The following is a 16,884-nucleotide window of genomic DNA, read 5'->3' on the forward strand; positions in this document are numbered from 1 at the left end:
TCATCCCTCATCTCCTCCCCTTTTCTCTCCCCATCCCTTCCTTTCCCTTCCAAACCCCTTTCCCTCCCTTCTCCCCTGTCTCTCCCCTCCCCTTCTCCCCCCTTTCTCCCCACCCCCCCAGAATGTAACCCCCCCCTACCCCTCCCATTGAAGATTTAGCCATGGCCGAGGGGACGTAAGACCCCTTCAAATGAGGGTTGTGGAGTCGCCCCCCGCCCCCCCCAGACCCCCCCAGCAGCATGGAGGGGCAGGGTGAGGCCGCCCCCCTCCCCTGCCACACCGCCCCCCCTCCCCCGCCCCCCCTAGGCCTACCACGGGGGGCTGAAAGCGACGAAAGTGGAAGCATGAATGATTTTTTAGAAGGGAGTGAGAGAGAGAGGGAGAGAGAGAGAGAGGGAGAGAGAGAAAGTGAGAGAGAGAGAAAGGGGGAGAGTGAGATATCTCCTCCTCCTCCTCCTTCTCCTCCAGGTAGAGAAGAGGAGGAGAAACCCAAGTCTTCCTCCTCCTCCTCCTCGTCTTCCTCCTTCCCTCCTCCTCCTCTTCCTCCCTTCGAAGCTCAGAAAGAAGAAGAGGAAGAAGAAGAAGAAGAGAAGATAGAAGAGAGACATAAAACAAATTGCTCCTCCTCCTCTCCTCCTCCTCCTCCTCTTCCTCCTCCTCTTTCCTCCTCCTCCTCGGAACATGATCAGAACGCGAATCCAACGTGTATGACATCTGGCCCCCCTCCCCCCCCCTCACCGCCCTTCCCAGATGACCTCCCCCCAGGGTCAGCGCCCCCCTCTGTGGTAGAGGGGGGGGAGGGGTGGGTCTCCTTCCCCCTCTGTTCAATCAATACGGGTAAGTTTAACACACACACACACACACACACACACACACACACACACACACACACACACACAAAATGTTTGTGTGTGTGTGTGTGTGTGTGTGTCCTCCATCTCTCTCTCTCTGTGTATGTATGTGTGTGTGTGGTTGTGTGTGTGTGTGTGTGTGTGTGTGTGGGTGTCCCTCCAAGTTCTCTCTCTCTCTCTCTCTCTCTCCCGGCAATATTTATAACACGATAGACATATATAGAAAACGGAGGAGTTGCAAAAATAAAGGAGCACTAAAATAAAATATACTACAGCAATCTCGCTCGGGCGGACTTAAAGTTGAGCGCGCGGACGAAACTTTCTGAAACACCGCCTGAAAATACATGTGATTCTCTTTGGTTTTCGTTCATTCCCAGATGTTTTCGTTCACTAGGGAGAGCGGGAGAGAATGGGAAGGGAGGAGGGAGGGAGAGAGAGGGGGAGGAAGGGAGAGAGAGAGAGTACTGAATCTATTATGTATGTTATGCTCTCTCTCTGTCTCTCCTTCTTTCTCTTCCTTCCTTCCTTCCTCTTTCTTTCTCTCCTTCCTTCCTTCCCTTTCCTTCTCTTCCTCTCTTCTCCTTTCCTCTCCTTCCTTTCCCCTCCCTACCCTTCCCTCCCTCCTTCCTTCCTTTCTCTCCCTTCCCTTCCCTTTCCTTCTCTTCCTCTCTTCTCCTTTCCTCTCCTTCCTTTCCCCTCCCTACCCTTCCCTCCCTCCTTCCTTCCTTTCTCTCCCTTCCCTTCCCTTTCCTTCTCTCCCCCTTTCCTCTCCTTCCTTCCTTTCTCCTCCCTACCCTTCCCTCCCTCCTTCCTCCTTCCCCATCCCTTACTAACAACCCCCCCTCTCTCCCCTCTCCCCCAACAGATGACCCCGCCAGCCAGAGATCGGGCAGCCCAACCTTCTCCTCGTCGGGCCTATCCCCCCCCAGCGAGAGGGCGGCCTGCTCCCCAGACCTACAGGAGGAGCAGGTGGAGGCCTACCTTGACCGACACCCTCATGTGGTGGAGAGGTGGCTGAGAGAGAGGACCCCCATGGCGGTGAGTGGAGGAGGTGGAAGAGGAGGTGGAGGAGGGGAAGGAAAGGGAATGGAATGGGAGGAGGAGGGGAAGAAGAAGAAGAGGAGGAGGTGGATGGGAGGGAAGTGAAGTGGAGGAAGAGGGAGAAGGGGAGAGAAAGGGTGGAGGATAGTGGAGAGAGAAGAGATAGAGGAGGGAGAGAATGGGAATAGGGAAGTGAAAGGAGGAGGAGGAGGAGGAGGAGGAGGAGGAAGGGGAGGAAGAGGAAATGGCGGAGAAGGGAAATGGGTTAATCTTCTCCCCATCACCCCATCACCCCATCTATCCCCCCTTCATCTCCCCATCCCTTCATTTTTACCCTCCCCATCACCCCATCTATCCCCCCTTCATCTCCCCATCCCTTCATTTTTACCCTCCCCATCACCCCATCTATCCCCCCTTCATCTCCCCATCCCTTCATTTTCCCCTCCCCATCACCCCATTTTCCATCATTTTTGTTCTATCATCCTCCCCTTCACTTCCCATCATCACCCCATCACCCCATCTCTCCCCTTCCCATCACCCCTTCTCTCCCTTCCCATCACCCCATCTATCTTCATTCCCTAACCCCGCATTCCCCTTCTTTATCGTTTATTTCCCATCACCATCGCCCCTTCATCTTCCCCTTCCCATCTGAACCTATTACCCCATCACTAACCTCCCCTTCTTCCCCCCTTCAAGCTTTCAGGGACATCTTTCACCCCATCACTTCCCATCGCTACCCCATCAAAATCCTTCATCTCTCTCTCCCCATCACTCATATCCATTCCATAATTCCCGTCCCATCATCCCGTTCTCGTTACTTTTGCAATATCATCTTTCCCTTCACTTCCCATCATCGCCCCTTCTTCTCCCCTCTCCCCAGGCCTTCCGGAACATGCGCGACCATTCCATAATTACCTTCCCATCACCCCGTTTCAGTTACTTTTATCTTATCATCCTCCCCTTCACTTCCCATCATCGCCCCTTCACCCCATCTCTCCCCAGGCCTTCTGGAACATGCGCGGCCACCCTGTTTCCATTACTTTTGCAATATCATCCTCCCCTTCACTTCCCATCATCGCCCCTTCTTCTCCCCTCTCCCCAGGCCTTCCGGAACATGCGCGGCCATTCCATAATTACCTTCCCATCACCCCTTTTCCGTTACTTTTATCTTATCATCCTCCCCTTCACTTCCCATCATCGCCCCTTCTTCTCCCCTCTCCCCAGGCCTTCCGGAACATGCGCGGCGGCCGTAGTCTGCTCCCAAATGACTCCGAGACAAGGGAAAGCCCAACATCGGGTACCCCCACGGACAACCAGATCCACCTCGCGGCCAACTACACCTACCCCAGCAGGCGGAACTCCATCACCTCCTGGCTGTCCCCGAAGACTGCAAAGGCGAGGAAGGTAAAGAGGAGGAGGAGGAGGAGGAGGAGGAGGAGGAGGAGGAGGATGGAAAAGGAGGAGGAAGAAGGTGTGTGTGTGTGTGTGTGTGTGTGTGTGTGTGTGTGTGTTCCTTCCTTCCTTCTCTTCTCTCTCTCCAATATTTTAACACAATTCTAACCCTTCCAACCCCAATTCCCATCCCTGTCCTTCCTCCCTTCTTCCCCAACCATTCCCCATCTTCCCATTACGCCATTCCCAACTTCCCTTCCTCCTTGAAATTCCAACCATAACTATCCAACCTCACCCCATCCCGTCCTTCCCTCCCTTCTTCCCAACCATCCCCAATCACTCCCATTACGCCATTCCCCAACTTTCCCTTCCTAACCCCTCCTTGAAATTCCAACCATAACTAACCCCACTAATTTCTAACCCCTTCCAACCCCTCCCAACCCCACCCTTCCCCTTCTTCCCCAACCAAATCCCCACCTATCCCAACCTCCCCCATGCAAAACAACCCCATTTTCTCCCCTCCTCAACCCCCCAATCACTTTTTCAACCCCCTCTTCGATATTTAAACCCCAAAACGAACCCCAACCTCCCCATCCTCAAATCCCCAACCTCTCCTTTCCCTTCCTAACCCCTCCTTCAAATCCCAACCATAACTAACCCCACTAATTTCTAACCCCTTCCAACCCCACCCCATCCCGTCCCCTCCCCTTCTTTCCCACCCATTCCCCACCTATCCCAACCTCCCCCATGCAAAACAACCCCATTTTCTCCCCTCCTCAACCCCCCAATCACTTTTTCAACCCCCTCTTTGATATTTAAACCCAAAACCGACCCCATCCTCCCCATCCTCCAATCATTCCCCATTATCCCATTCCCCAACTTTCCCTTCCTAACCCCTCCGTGTAATCCCAACCATAACTAATCCCACTAATTTCTAACCCTCCCAACCCCACCCTTCCCCTTCGTCCCCAACCAAATCCCCACCTTTCCCAACCTCCCCCATGCAAAACAACCCCATTTTCTCCCCTCCTCAACCCCCCATTCACTTTTTCAACCCCCTCTTTGATATTTAAACCCCCAAAACGAACCCCAACCTCCTTCAAATTCTAACCATAACTAATCCCAACTAATTTCTAACCCCTCCCAACCCCATCCCTCCCCCTCCCATTCTTCCCCAACCATTCCCCACCATCCCCATTACGCCATTCCCCAACTTTCCCTTCCTAACCCCTCCTTCAAATCCCAACCATAACTAATCCCAACTAATTTCTAACCCCTTCCAACCCCACCCTTCCCCTTCTTCCCCAACCAAATCCCCACCTATCCCAACCTCCCCCATGCAAAACAAACCCATTTTCTCCCCTCCTCAACCCCCCAATCACTTTTTCAACCCCCTCTTTGATATTTAAACCCCCAAAACGAACCTCACCCTCCTTCAAATTCTAACCATAACTAATCCCACTAATTTCTAACCCCTCCCAACCCCATCCTCCCTCCCATTCTTCCCCAACCATTCCCCACTATCCCCATTACGCCATTCCCCAACTTTCCCTTCCTAACCCCTCCTTCAAATCCCAACCATAACTAATCCCAACTAATTTCTAACCCCTCCCAACCCCATCCCCTCCCTCCCTTTCTTCCCCAACTCTTCCCCCACCAGGTCGAGCGTCTCACGGAACCCGAACTCTTCATGGAGCTTATTAGGGACATCAGCACGGAATTGGACATCGATACACTCTGTCACAAGATCTTGGTCAACGTCGGCCACCTCACTAACGCGGACAGAGCCAGCTTGTTCCTCGCTCAGGGTCCCAGACACAACCGTATGCTGGTAGCTAAGCTGTTTGACGTCACGGTTGATTCAGGTGGGTTGAGGGGTGGTTAGAGGTGGTTAGAGGGGGTGGGGAGGAGTTTAGAGGTAGAGAAAGTGAGGTTAGTGGTTTCAGTTAACGTGGATTTGATGACTAATAATAATGATAATAATAATAATAGTTTTTTTCTCATTTTTTCTCTTTTTCTTTTTTCCTCCTCCTCCTCCTCCTCCTCCTTCTCCCCAGTGCTGGAGGAGGCCCTGGCTAACGCGGCGGAGAGGGAGATCCTATTGCCATGGGGCGTGGGCATTGTCGGTCATGTGGCAGACACGAAGGAGGTCATCAATGTGAAGGATGCGTACCAGGTGTGTAGGGCAGGTGTGGGCAGGTGTGTAAGAGAGAGAGGAAGGTGTGTGAGAGAGAGGAGTGATAAGGGAGGAAGAGGAGGAGGAGGAGGAGGAGACAGAAGGGAAAGTTGAGGAAGGGAGGGAAAGGAAAGGAAGGAAAGGAAGGGGAGGATGGAGGAAGAGGAAGAGGAGGAAGAGGGGATGGAAGAGAGGGAAGGGAAGGAAGGGAAGGGAAAGTTGAGGAAGGGAGAGAAAGGAAGGAAGGAAGGAAAGGAAGGAAATGGGGAAGGAAGAGGAGGAGGAGGAGGAGGAGGAGGAGGAGGAGGAGGAGGAGGAGGAGGAGGACAGGTGTAAGTTAACAGATGAAGAAGGGAAGAAGAAGGGAAGAAAAGAAGGGAAGAGAAGGGAACAGAAGGGAACAAGGTATTTCAAGGTCTGTGTGTGTGTGTGTGTGTGTGTGTGTGTGTGTGTGTGTGTGTGTGTGTGTGTGTGTCATTTTCTCCTCCTTTTTCCTCCTCCTCCTCTTCTTCTTCTTCCTCCTCCTCCTCCTCCTCCTCCTCCTCCTCCTCCGAAGATATAATTTTCCTCATTAGTTCCTTCATCAAGTTGCCGGAGGAGGAGGAGGAGGAGGAGGAGGAGGAGGAGGAGGAGGAGAGAAAGAGAGAAGAGAGAGGTATAGATGAGCCTGCACTCTCTCTCTCTCTCTCTCTCTTTTCCCTACCCTTCCCTTCCCAACCCTTCCCTTCCCTTCCCTTCCCTACCCATCCCTATCCTGCCCTTCCCATCCCATCCCTTCCCTTCCCATTCCCTTCCCTTACTAATCACTCCCCTTCTCTCCCCACCCCATCCCATCCCATCCTATCCCAACCCAACCCATCCCATTCCCTTCCCATACTAATCTCTCCCCTTCTCTCCCCCACCTTCCCCCCCTTCCCCCTCGCTCCTAGGATCCCCGGTTCGACTCCAGCGTGGATCGAAGGACAGGATATAGAACCATGAGCGTCCTATGTATGCCTGTGTGCAACTACGAGGGTGAGGTCATCGGAGTAGCGGAGATTATTAACAAGAAGAATGGCTCGCTAGAATTCACCAAGCAGGATGTGGAGGTAAGGAGGAGGAGGAGGAGGAGGAGGAGGAGGAGGAGGAGGGGTGGGTAAGGGAGGGAAGAAGGAAGGTAAGGGAGGAGGGAAGGTCTTTGTGAAGGAAGGGAAGGGAAATGAAGGGAAGGCAGAGAGAGAGAGAGAGAGAGAGAGAGAGAGAGAGAGAGAGAGAGAGAGAGAGAGAGAGAGAGAGAGAGAGAGAGAGAGAGAGAGAGAGAGAGAGAGAGAGAGAGAGAGAGAGAGAGAGAGAGAGAGAGACCTAAGACCCTATTATGTCTCCCTGATCTCATTAGAATAAAGTAATTAACTAAACAACAACAACAACAACAACAACAATAATAATAATAATAATAATAATAATAATAATAATAATAATAATAATAATAATAATTAACTAATGTATTTTTTTTTCTTCCTTGCTTTCTTCCTCCTCCTCCTCCTCCTCCTCCTCCTCCTCCTCCTCCTCCTCCTCCTCCTCTTAACCTCCTTCTTCTTCTTCTTCTTCTTTTTCTTCGTTTTTCCTCCTCCTTCCTTCATTTTCTTCTTCCTTTTCTTCTTTTTCTTCTCCTCCTCCTCTTCTTCTTCCTAACCTTCATTCTTCTTCTTCTTCTTCTTCTTCCTATCTCTCCTCCTCCTCCTCCTTTCTCTCTTCTTCTTCTCCTCTTTCCTCCTCCTCCTCCTCCTCTAACTAACCTCCCTTACATATTCTTCCTCATCCTCTCCTTCCTCCTCCTCCTCCTCCTCCTCCTACCTCCCCCCCCCCCACACCCACACCCACACACACACACACACACACACACACACACACACACACACACAGGTCTTTCGAAGGTACCTAACGTTCTGTGGGATTGGGATTCAGAACGCCCAACTCTTTGATATGTCCGTAAGAGAATACAAGAAGAATCAGGTAAGGAGGAGGAGGAGGAGGAGGAGGAGGAGGAGGAGGAGGAGGAGGAGGAGGAGTAGTAGTAGTAGTAGTTATAGAGATTTCAAATGTTATATATATTGAGAGATACAAGTCTTCTCTCTCTCTCTCTTCAATATAAAACCCATTACCTCTCCCTCACCTCATTTCACCCCAATTTCTCTCTCTCTCTCTCTCTCTCTCTCTCTCTCTTATCTTTTTTTTTTCGTTTCTTCTTCCTCTTCTTCTTCCTCCTCTTCCTCTTCCTCTTCCTCCTCCTCCTCCTCTTCCTCCTCTTCCTCCTCCTCCTCCTCCTCCTTGTAATCTTCCTCCTTCGTCTCCTCCAATTCTGCTACTATTAAAACTTCGTAACTACCTCCTCCTCCTCCTCCTCCTCCTCCTCCTCCTCCTCGTCCTCCTCCTCCTCCTCTTCCTCCTCTTCCTCCTCTTCTTCTCTTCCTTCTTTTTTTATCTTCTCTTCTTCTTCCTCTTCTCATAACCACAACTAATTGACACCTCCTCCTCCTCCTCCTCCTCCTCCTCCTTCTTTTTATCTTCCTTCTTTCCTACCTTCTTTTCTTTCTCCTCCTCCTCCTTCTTTCCTTCCTTCTTTTCTTCCTCCTCCTCCTCCTCCTCTTCCTTCCCTTTCCATAAACCATTACTAACCACTAAACTCCTCCTCCTCCTCCTCCTCCTCCTCCTCCTCCTCCTCCTCCACAGCTCCTCCTCCAACTAGCTCGGGGCATCTTTGAAGAGCAACTATCCCTTGACCGCCTCGTGATCAAAATTATGACCGAGGCGAGGGAGCTGTTGAAGTGTGAGAGGTGTTCCGTGTACCTGCTGGACCATCAGGTGAGTAGGGTGACAGGGTGATAGGTAAGGGTAGGGTAGGGTAAGGTTAGGTAAGGTAAGGTTAGGTAAGGTAAGGCTAGGTTAGGTTAGGTTAGGTTAGGTGAAGTCATGTGGGCGGGTTAGGTATTTTGTAATGAAAAAAATTACCCATATTCTAAAATCCTAGCAGACAACCCTCGTATGATATGTTATGCTTAATTAAAAGTACTTAGTCATGGGATTAGGAAAGAAAAAATGTTACAGTTTACCACAAAAGACCACGAAAATAATGTCTCCGTGTGAGATTTCTCCTAGTTACCCATTAAAAAAAATTACCCATATTCTAAAACCACAACAGACAACCCTCGTATGATATGTTATGGGATTAGGAAAGAAAAAATGTTACAGTTTATCACAAAAGACCACGAAAATAATGTCTCCGTGTGAGATTTCTCCTAGTTACCCATTAAAAAAAATTACCCATATTCTAAAATCCATAGCAGACAACCCTCGTATGATATATTATGGGATTAGGAAAGAAAAAATGTTACAGTTTACCACAAAAGACCACGAAAACAATGTCTGGGTGTGAGATTTCTCCTAGTTACCCATTAAAAAAAATTACCCACTTTCTAAAACCACAACAGACAATCCTCGTATGATGTGTTATGGGATTAGGAAAGAAAAAATGTTACAGTTTACCACAAAAGACCACGAAAATAATGTCTGGGTGTGAGATTTCTCCTAGTTACCCATTAAAAAAAATTACCCATATTCTAAAATCCATTGCAGACAACCCTCGTATGATCTGTTATGGGATTAGGAAAGAAAAAATGGTACAGTTTACCACAAAAGACCACGAAAATAATGTCTCCGTGTAAGATTTCTCGTAGTTACCCATTAAACAAAATTACCCATATTCTAAAATCCATTGCAGACAACCCTCGTATGATCTGTTATGGGATTAGGAAAGAAAAATTTATCAAATTACCCATATTCTAAATCCAAGAGCAAGTATGATCTGTTATGGGATTAGGAAAGAAAAAATGGTACAGTTTATCACAAAAGACCACGAAAACAATGTCTGGGTGTAAGATTTCTCGTAGTTACCCATGAAAAAAAATTACCCATATTCTAAAATCCATAGCAGACAACCCTCGTATGATCTGTTATGGGATTAGGAAAGAAAAAATGTTACAGTTTACCACAAAAGACCACGAAAACAATGTCTGGGTGTAAGATTTCTCCTAGTTACCCATGAAAAAAAATTACCCATATTCTAAAACCAAAACAGACAACCCTCGTATGATATATTATGGGATTAGGAAAGAAAAAATGTTACAGTTTACCACAAAAGACCACGAAAACAATGTCTGGGTGTAAGATTTCTCCTAGTTACCCATTAAAAAAAATGACCCACTTTCTAAAATCCATAGCAGACAACCCTCGTATGATATATTATGGGATTAGGAAAGAAAAATAGTTTAAAAGACCACGAAAACAATGTCTGTGTAAGATTTCCTAGAAAAATGACCCAAAATCCATATCAGACAACCTCGTATATGTTATGTGATTAAGAAGTATGATGGGATTAGGAAAGGAGGAGAAATGGTGAGGGAAGGAGAGAGGAGATGGAAGGAAGGAGGGCGAAAGTGGAGAGGAGGAAGGGAAAGGGAAGGAGAGAGGAGATGGAAGGAAGGAGGGAGAAAGTGAAGGGATAGAAGAAGGAAGGAAGGAAGGAAGGGAAGGGGAGAGGAGAGGAAGGAAGGAGGAGAGAAGGAAGGAGAGAAGAAGGAAGGAAGGAAGGAAGGAAGGGGAGAAGAAGGAAGGAAGGAGGAGGAGAGGAAGGAAGGAGGAGAGAAGGGAGGAAGGGAAGGAAGGAAGGGAAGGGAAGGGAAGGGGAAAGAAAGAGAAAGGAAGGGAAGGAGGAGGAGAGAAAGGGAGGAAAGGAAGAAGGAAGGAAGGAAGGGAAGGGGAGAGAAAGAGAAAGAGAAAGGAAGGGAAGGAGGAGGAGAGAAAGGGAGGAAGAGAAGAAGGAAGGAAGGGAAGGGGAGAGAAAGAGAAAGAGAAAGGAAGGGAAGGAGGAGGAGAGAAAGGGAGGAAGGGAAGGAAGGAAGGAAGGGAAGGGGAAGAGAGAGGAGGAGGAGGTGTTGATGTTGTTTTCCTTTTTTTTCAGACAACAGCGCCGTCTCTACAGGAGTTAATGGACATACCTGTAAGTTCTCTCTCTCTCTCTCTCTCTTTTCTTCCTTATTTTTTCTGTTTTCCTTCTTTCTTTTCTTTCTTTCCTTCTTTCTTTCTTTCTTTCTTTCTTTCTTTGTTATCTTAATATTCTCTCTCTCTCTCTCTCTCTCTCTCTCTCTCTCTCTCTCTCTCCTTCCCATTTTTCCTCCCCATATCTTCCCCAACTAAACTAATCTCCCCACCCTTCCCTCCCCTATTTCCTCTCCTTCCCCATCCTTCCCCCACCATCCCCTCCCCTTCCTCCCCTTTTCCTCCCCATCACTTGAAAATATCTAACAAATACTAGTAACTCATTTTTTCTCCCCTCTCCCCATCTCCCCTTCTTCCCCATATCTCCCCACCGCATCAACCTCATCCCCTTTCCTTCTCTTTCCTCCCCATCTCCAAGAATCTAATCAGTACGTTCTCTCCCCTTCTCCCTCCCTCCCCCCTCGCCTCCTCCTCCCCACTATCTCCCCAGTATGCAAAAAACCATCCCCTCCCCTTCCTTCCCTTCCTCATCTCCCCACTACAAACCCCCCATCTCCTTCATCCCCTTCCATTCCCCATCTCCCCAAAACATAACCAAACTAACAATGCAATTTCTCTCCCCTTCCCCTCCCTTCCTCCCCAACCTCCGCCACTACAAAAACGCATCTCCTTCATTCCCTTTCCAATCCCTCATCTCCCCAAACTTAACCAATACTAAAAATTAACTCATTTTCTCCCCACCTAATCCCCACTCTTCCCCACGCTTCCCCAACACAAAACCTCATTTCCTTCAACCAATTTCCCTTCCCCATCTCCCCAAACTTAACCAAAACTAACAATGCAATTTCTCTCCCCTTCCCCTTCCTCCCCACCCTTCCCCATCCATCCCCACCCTTCCCCACGCTTCCCCAACACAAAACCCCATTTCCTTCAACCAATTTCCCTTCCCCATCTCCCAAAACATAACCAAACTAACAATGGATTTTCTCTCCCCTTCCCCTCCCTTCCTCCCCACCTCCTCCCCACCCTTCCCCACGCAGCCTGAGACCATGACAGTTCATATGACCTTTGAACTCAAATCCCGCGACGGTGAATGCCAGATTACGCAACCGTCCACCGCCCAGCTGACCGCATCTGTTCACGCCAGACTCGCAAACTACGTCTCCTCTACGGGCCAGGTGAGACGGAGGAGGAGGAGGAGGAGGAGGAGGAGAGGAAGGAAAGAATGAAAGAGGGGAAGGAATGGGTATAGAATGATAGTGGGGAGAGGAGGAGGAGGAGGAGGGAAAGAGGAGGAGGAAGAGAAAGAAAGGAGAGAATGAAAGAGGAAGTGGAGGAGGAGGAGGAGGAGGAGGGAAAGAGGAGGAGGAAGAGAAAGGAAGGAAAGAGTGAAAGAGGGGAATGAAAGGGGGAGTGGGGAGGAGAGAGGAAGGGAAGTATTGAAAGGGGAGAAGAAGGGGAGGAAAGGAAGAGGGGAGAGAGGAGGAGGAGGAGGAGGAGGAGGAGGAGGAGATAAGGAGAGAAAGGAGGAGGAAGGAAAGGGAAGGGAGAGAAAGAGAGAGAGGAAGAAAGGAAGGGAAGGATCAGAGAGAGAGAGAGAGAGAGAGAGAGAGAGAGAGAGTGCCCGGAGTACTTTTCCTCCAATTTCACTTCACCTCAATTGCGCTCTCTCTCTCTCTCTCTCTCTCTCTCTCTCTCTCTCTCCAATCAAACTGCCTCTCCTACCTTCCCTATTTTTCTCTCTCCTCCTCCTCCTCCTCCTCCTCCTCTTCCTCCTCCTCTTCCTCCCCTTCACATTCCTCTTCCTCCTCCTTCCGGAAAAGCCAATCTGTGTGTGTGTGTGTGTGTGTGTGTGTGTGTGTGTGTGTGTGTGTGTGTGTGTGTGTGTGTGTGTGTGTGTGTGTGTAACCTCCCCCTTCCTTCCCCATCCCATCACCCCAATCACCCCCAATCACCCCCTTCAAAAACCACCAATCCCTTCACCCCTAACCATACCCCAATCTCCTCCCTTCCCTTCCACCCCCACCCTATCACCCCCTCCCCCCCAGTAACACACACCCCATCACCCCTCCCCCCCACTAACCCCCCCTCTCTTCCCCCCCCTCAGACTGTGAATATTAACAATGTTGTACAATGGCTGGGCTCACCGCTAGAAGATGGGGGACTTCTCACCCATAGCGTTCTGACAATCCCTATCTTCAACGCCTCGCGGAAGATACTGGGAGTGGCGCAGATGATAAACAAGGTGAGAGGAGGAGGAGGAGGAGGAGGAGGAGGAGGAGGAGGAGGAGGTGTGGTTTACTGAGAAAGATATAGAAGAGGAGAAGAAGAGGAAGATGGATGAAGAAGGGACGAGGAGGAGGAGGAGGAGGAGGAGGAGGAGGAGGAGGAGGAGGAGAGAAGAAAGATTGAAGGGTTAGGTTTTCGGTAGAGGAAGAAGAGGAAGAGGAGGAGGAGGAGGAGGAGGTAGGGTTGGTATATGGTTATGCAAAAAGAAAAGGAAGGGAAGAAGGAGGAGGAAGAGGAAGAGATGAAAGTGGAAGGGGAGGAAGAGGAGGAGGAGGAGGAGGAAGAGTGTGAATGGGTGAGTATAGAGGAGGAGGAAGAAGGGACGGAAGAAATGAGGGAGTGAGAAGTTATAAGGAGGAGGAAGAGGAGGAGGAGGAGGAGGAGGAGGAGGAGGAGGAGGTGTGTGACTGAGAAAGATATAGGAGAGGAGAAGAAGAAGAGGAGGAGGAGGAGGAGGAGGAGGAGGAGGAAGAAGACTAGAAAAAGCTATCCACTAATTACCATGTTTTCCCTCTCTCTCTCTCTCTCTCTCTCACAGGAAAGCGGTCTTCAATTCTCCGACCACGACATCAACACTTTTGAGGCCTTCGCTATTTTCTGCGGCCTAGGGATACAAAACACACAGGCCTATGAGAAAGCATGTAAGTAAGGAGGAGGAGGAGGAGGAGGAGGAGGAAGAGGAGGAGGAGGAGGAAGAGGAGGAGGAGGAGGAGGAGGAGGAGAGAGAAGGGAAGGGTTGGGTTGTATTTTGAATGTGTGTGTGTGTGTGTGTGTGTGTGTGTGTGTGTGTGTGTGTGTGTGTGTGTGTGTGTGTAGAGATAGATAGATAGATAGATAGATAGAGAGAGAGAGAGAGAGAGAGAGAGAGAGAGAGAGAGAGAGAGAGAGAGAGAGAGAGAGAGAGAGAGAGAGAGAGAGAGAGAGAGAGAGAGAGAGAGAGAGAGAGAGAGAGAGAGAGAGAGAGAGAGAGAGAGACTTACTAATATTTTTTTTTCTTCCTCTTCTTCTTTCTCTCTCTCTTTCCTCCTCCTCCTCCTCCTCTCTCCTCCTCTTTTTCTTCCTCCTCTTCCTCCACAACCATATACTAATCTTCTTTCCTCCTCCTCCTCCTCCTCCTCTTCCTCCTCCTCTTTATAATTTTCCTCTCCTTCTTCTTCCTCTTCCTCTTCTTCCTGAAACCTAAATACTTCAAACTCCTCCTTCTTCTTCTCCTCTTCCTCCTCTTCTTCTTCCTTGTCTTCCCCTTCCACTTCCGTCTCTTCCTCTTCCTCCTCTCCTTCCCTCTTCCTCCTCCTTCTTCCCTTTCTTTTCTTTTTGCATAATCATATACCAACCCTTCCTCCTCCTCTTCCTCTTCCTCCTCTTCCTCTACCCAAAAACTTAACCCATCACTCTTTTCTCTCTCCTCCTCCTCCTCCTCTTCCTCTACCTAAAACCTAACCCTACAATCTTTCCTCTCTCCTCCTCTTCTTCCTCCTCCTCTTCCTATACCCTAAAACCTAACCCATCACTCTTTTCTCTCTCCTCCTCCTCCTCCTCCTCCTCCTCCTCCTCCTCCTCCTCCTCCTCCTCCTCAGGTAGGCTCATGGCTCGTCAACAGGTCGCCTTGGAGTGTCTGAGCTACCACGCGACCGCCGCCCAGGACGACACAGAACGACTCAAGATGGCGGAGATACCATCATCAGCGGACTTCGACCTCTATAAGTAAGAATGACTGGCTCTCGGGTATATGGGGGTGGAGGGGAGGGAGGGGTGGAAGGGGTGTGGCGAGTGCATGCCGACCGATCGCCGACCTGTCGCCGACCTGTCCCCGACCCAGTCCCCGACCCTGCGATTAGTCTGCGGGCCGTGTTGAGGCTTGGTTCAGATCACCGACTCGATGTCAAAATTCGAAGAACGCCCGTCGAGTGTCCGGGGCATGATCGGCGCGTAGTCTGGGAACGGTCTGGACCTTGTCGCCGATTCCTGACGCTGCCGGCGAGGAATTTTAACGATTTTTATTGTTTGCGATTGCACGACACACACGAACGCACGCCGGCTGGTCGCAGACTGAACGCCGACTGCCCGCAATCGTCGGGGACTTTGCGCGGATTACAGACCGATTATTGGATGAGTCTGGATAAGATATTTTTTTCAGGTGTATAAATCGTTTTTTATCTGTAACGCGATAACTTTTGAACCGTTACAGCTAGGATGTTGAAAATTCACAGGTGGACTACCAATGGCCCCACACAGGACAAGTTCGATTTTCAAGGTCAAAGGTCAAAGGTCAAGGTCACCGAGGTCAAAAATAAAGTATTAATCCTTCCACTGGCACGAGTTTTGGGAGGTGAAACAGGGCAGGACCTCACCCAAGACTTAATCGCATATTTTCACATTTACAACACTCCGAGCGGTTAGTGTCGAATGTCATGTAGTTAGTATATATATTTATTTAAGGCAGGTTAGACTCGATGAGGAGGAGCTGTAGCTTAGGTAGATCCAGGCAGGGTTGGGCAGGTGAGGTTGACTGATCTTCCTTTGTTTTTGTTGACCTGTTCCTTTCTTCCTCCTCTTATTTTTTTTTTTACGGAAAAGGAGACAGTTCAAGGGGGTGAAAAAAAACAATAATGAAAAATAAAGCCCGCTACTTACTGCTCCTGAATAGAGTACAGAAGAGTGTCCAAAACGAGAGGTCAATTTCGGGAGGAGAGGCGTCGTGATACCCTCCGCTTGAAAGAGTTCAAGTCGTAGGCAGGAGGAAATACAGATGAAGGAAGATTGTTCCAGAGTTTTCCAGCGTGAGGGATGAAAGAGTGAAGATGCTGGTTAACTCTTGCATAAGGAGTTTGGACAGTGTAGGGATGAGCTTGATTAGAAAGTCGTGTGCAGCGGGGCCGCGGGAGGCCGGGGAGGCATGCAGTTAGCAAGTTCGGAAGAGCAGTCAGCGTGGAAATATCGATAGAAGATAGAAAGAGAGGCAACATGGCGGCGGAATTTAAGAGGTAGAAGACTATCAGTATGAGGAGGAGAGCTGATGAGACGAAGAGCCTTAGACTCCACTCTGTCCAGAAGAGCTGTGTGAGTGGAGCCCCCCCACACGTGAGATGCATACTCCATACGAGGGCGGACAAGGCCCCTGTATATGGACAGCAACTGCGCGGGGGAGAAGAACTGGCGGAGACGATACAGAACGTCCGTTTTTTGACCCCCCCAAAATTAACTCTTCCTTACTCTCGCTTTATAATTTCATGCACATACGGTAAAAATTCTTGGCACCTTCCGACACGACCGAACCGCGTCAACTCAGCGGCGTCTTGCGCGTGTACCGACCTTGTTCGAGTAGAGTTGGCCGGGGCTTTACTGACCGACTGATTGACTGACTGACTGACTAACTGACTGACAAACTGAATTATGATAGAACACAAAGAAAGTTAACCCAATTCCTCTCTCCCCTCTCTCTCTCTCTCTCTCTCTCTCTCTCTCTCTCTCACACACACAGCTTCGATTTTTGCGACATTGTACTTACCGACGAAGAGACCTGTAAGTCGGTCATCAGAATGTTCATGGACCTCGACCTACTAACACGCTTCCACATCCCCTATGAGGTAAGTAGCGTAAGTAGCATTAGTAGTAGTAGTAGTAGTAGTAGTAGTAGTAGATAGACAGAGAGAGAGAGAGAGAGAGAGAGAGAGAGAGAGAGAGAGAGAGAGAGAGAGAGAGAGAGAGAGAGAGAGAGAGAGAGAGAGAGAAACCAATATGATGAGAGCTGGAGGAAGAAGAGGAGGAGGAGGAGGAGGAGGAGGAGGAGGAGGAGGAGGAGGAGGAGGAGGAGACTAATATTGCAAGGAAAAAATGACGTTAGATTATTATTATTATTATTATTATTATTATTATTATTATTATTATTATTATTATTATTGTTATTATTATTATTGTTATTAATATATTCTTTGCCTTTTCTTCCTCTCTCTCTCTCTCTCTCTTTCTCTCTCTCTCTCTCTCTCTCTCTCTCTCCGGTTGTCTCCTGCACTCCTCTCCTTCCTTTCTTCTTCCTTCCGCCCATCTTCCTCCTCCTCCTCCTCCTCCTCCTCCTCCTCCTCTTCCTCCTACCGCTTTAAC

At 49.3% G+C, this 16,884-nt stretch overlaps 1 protein-coding gene across 1 annotated transcript in view; it reads left to right on the forward strand.

Annotated features, from left to right (window-relative positions):
• LOC126989704 (cGMP-specific 3',5'-cyclic phosphodiesterase-like) overlaps positions 1–16,884 on the forward strand; it is a 52,377-nt gene that overhangs the window by 23,069 nt on the left and 12,424 nt on the right. Inside the window, exons 2-15 of the mRNA XM_050848323.1 lie at positions 1–837; positions 1,717–1,889; positions 3,117–3,296; positions 4,945–5,149; positions 5,342–5,460; positions 6,390–6,548; positions 7,363–7,452; positions 8,170–8,301; positions 10,457–10,495; positions 11,535–11,672; positions 12,602–12,739; positions 13,322–13,424; positions 14,361–14,487; positions 16,265–16,370. The exon at positions 1–837 is cut by the window's left edge and continues 595 nt beyond it. Of these exons, the coding sequence (XP_050704280.1) occupies positions 240–837; positions 1,717–1,889; positions 3,117–3,296; positions 4,945–5,149; positions 5,342–5,460; positions 6,390–6,548; positions 7,363–7,452; positions 8,170–8,301; positions 10,457–10,495; positions 11,535–11,672; positions 12,602–12,739; positions 13,322–13,424; positions 14,361–14,487; positions 16,265–16,370 (2,307 nt within the window). The 5' untranslated portion in view covers positions 1–239. The remainder of the gene's footprint in view (positions 838–1,716; positions 1,890–3,116; positions 3,297–4,944; positions 5,150–5,341; positions 5,461–6,389; positions 6,549–7,362; positions 7,453–8,169; positions 8,302–10,456; positions 10,496–11,534; positions 11,673–12,601; positions 12,740–13,321; positions 13,425–14,360; positions 14,488–16,264; positions 16,371–16,884) is intronic.

Source organism: Eriocheir sinensis, unplaced genomic scaffold (genome assembly GCF_024679095.1).
Source record: "Eriocheir sinensis breed Jianghai 21 unplaced genomic scaffold, ASM2467909v1 Scaffold127, whole genome shotgun sequence".
In the NCBI taxonomy this organism is placed as follows: Eukaryota; Metazoa; Arthropoda; class Malacostraca; order Decapoda; family Varunidae; genus Eriocheir; species Eriocheir sinensis.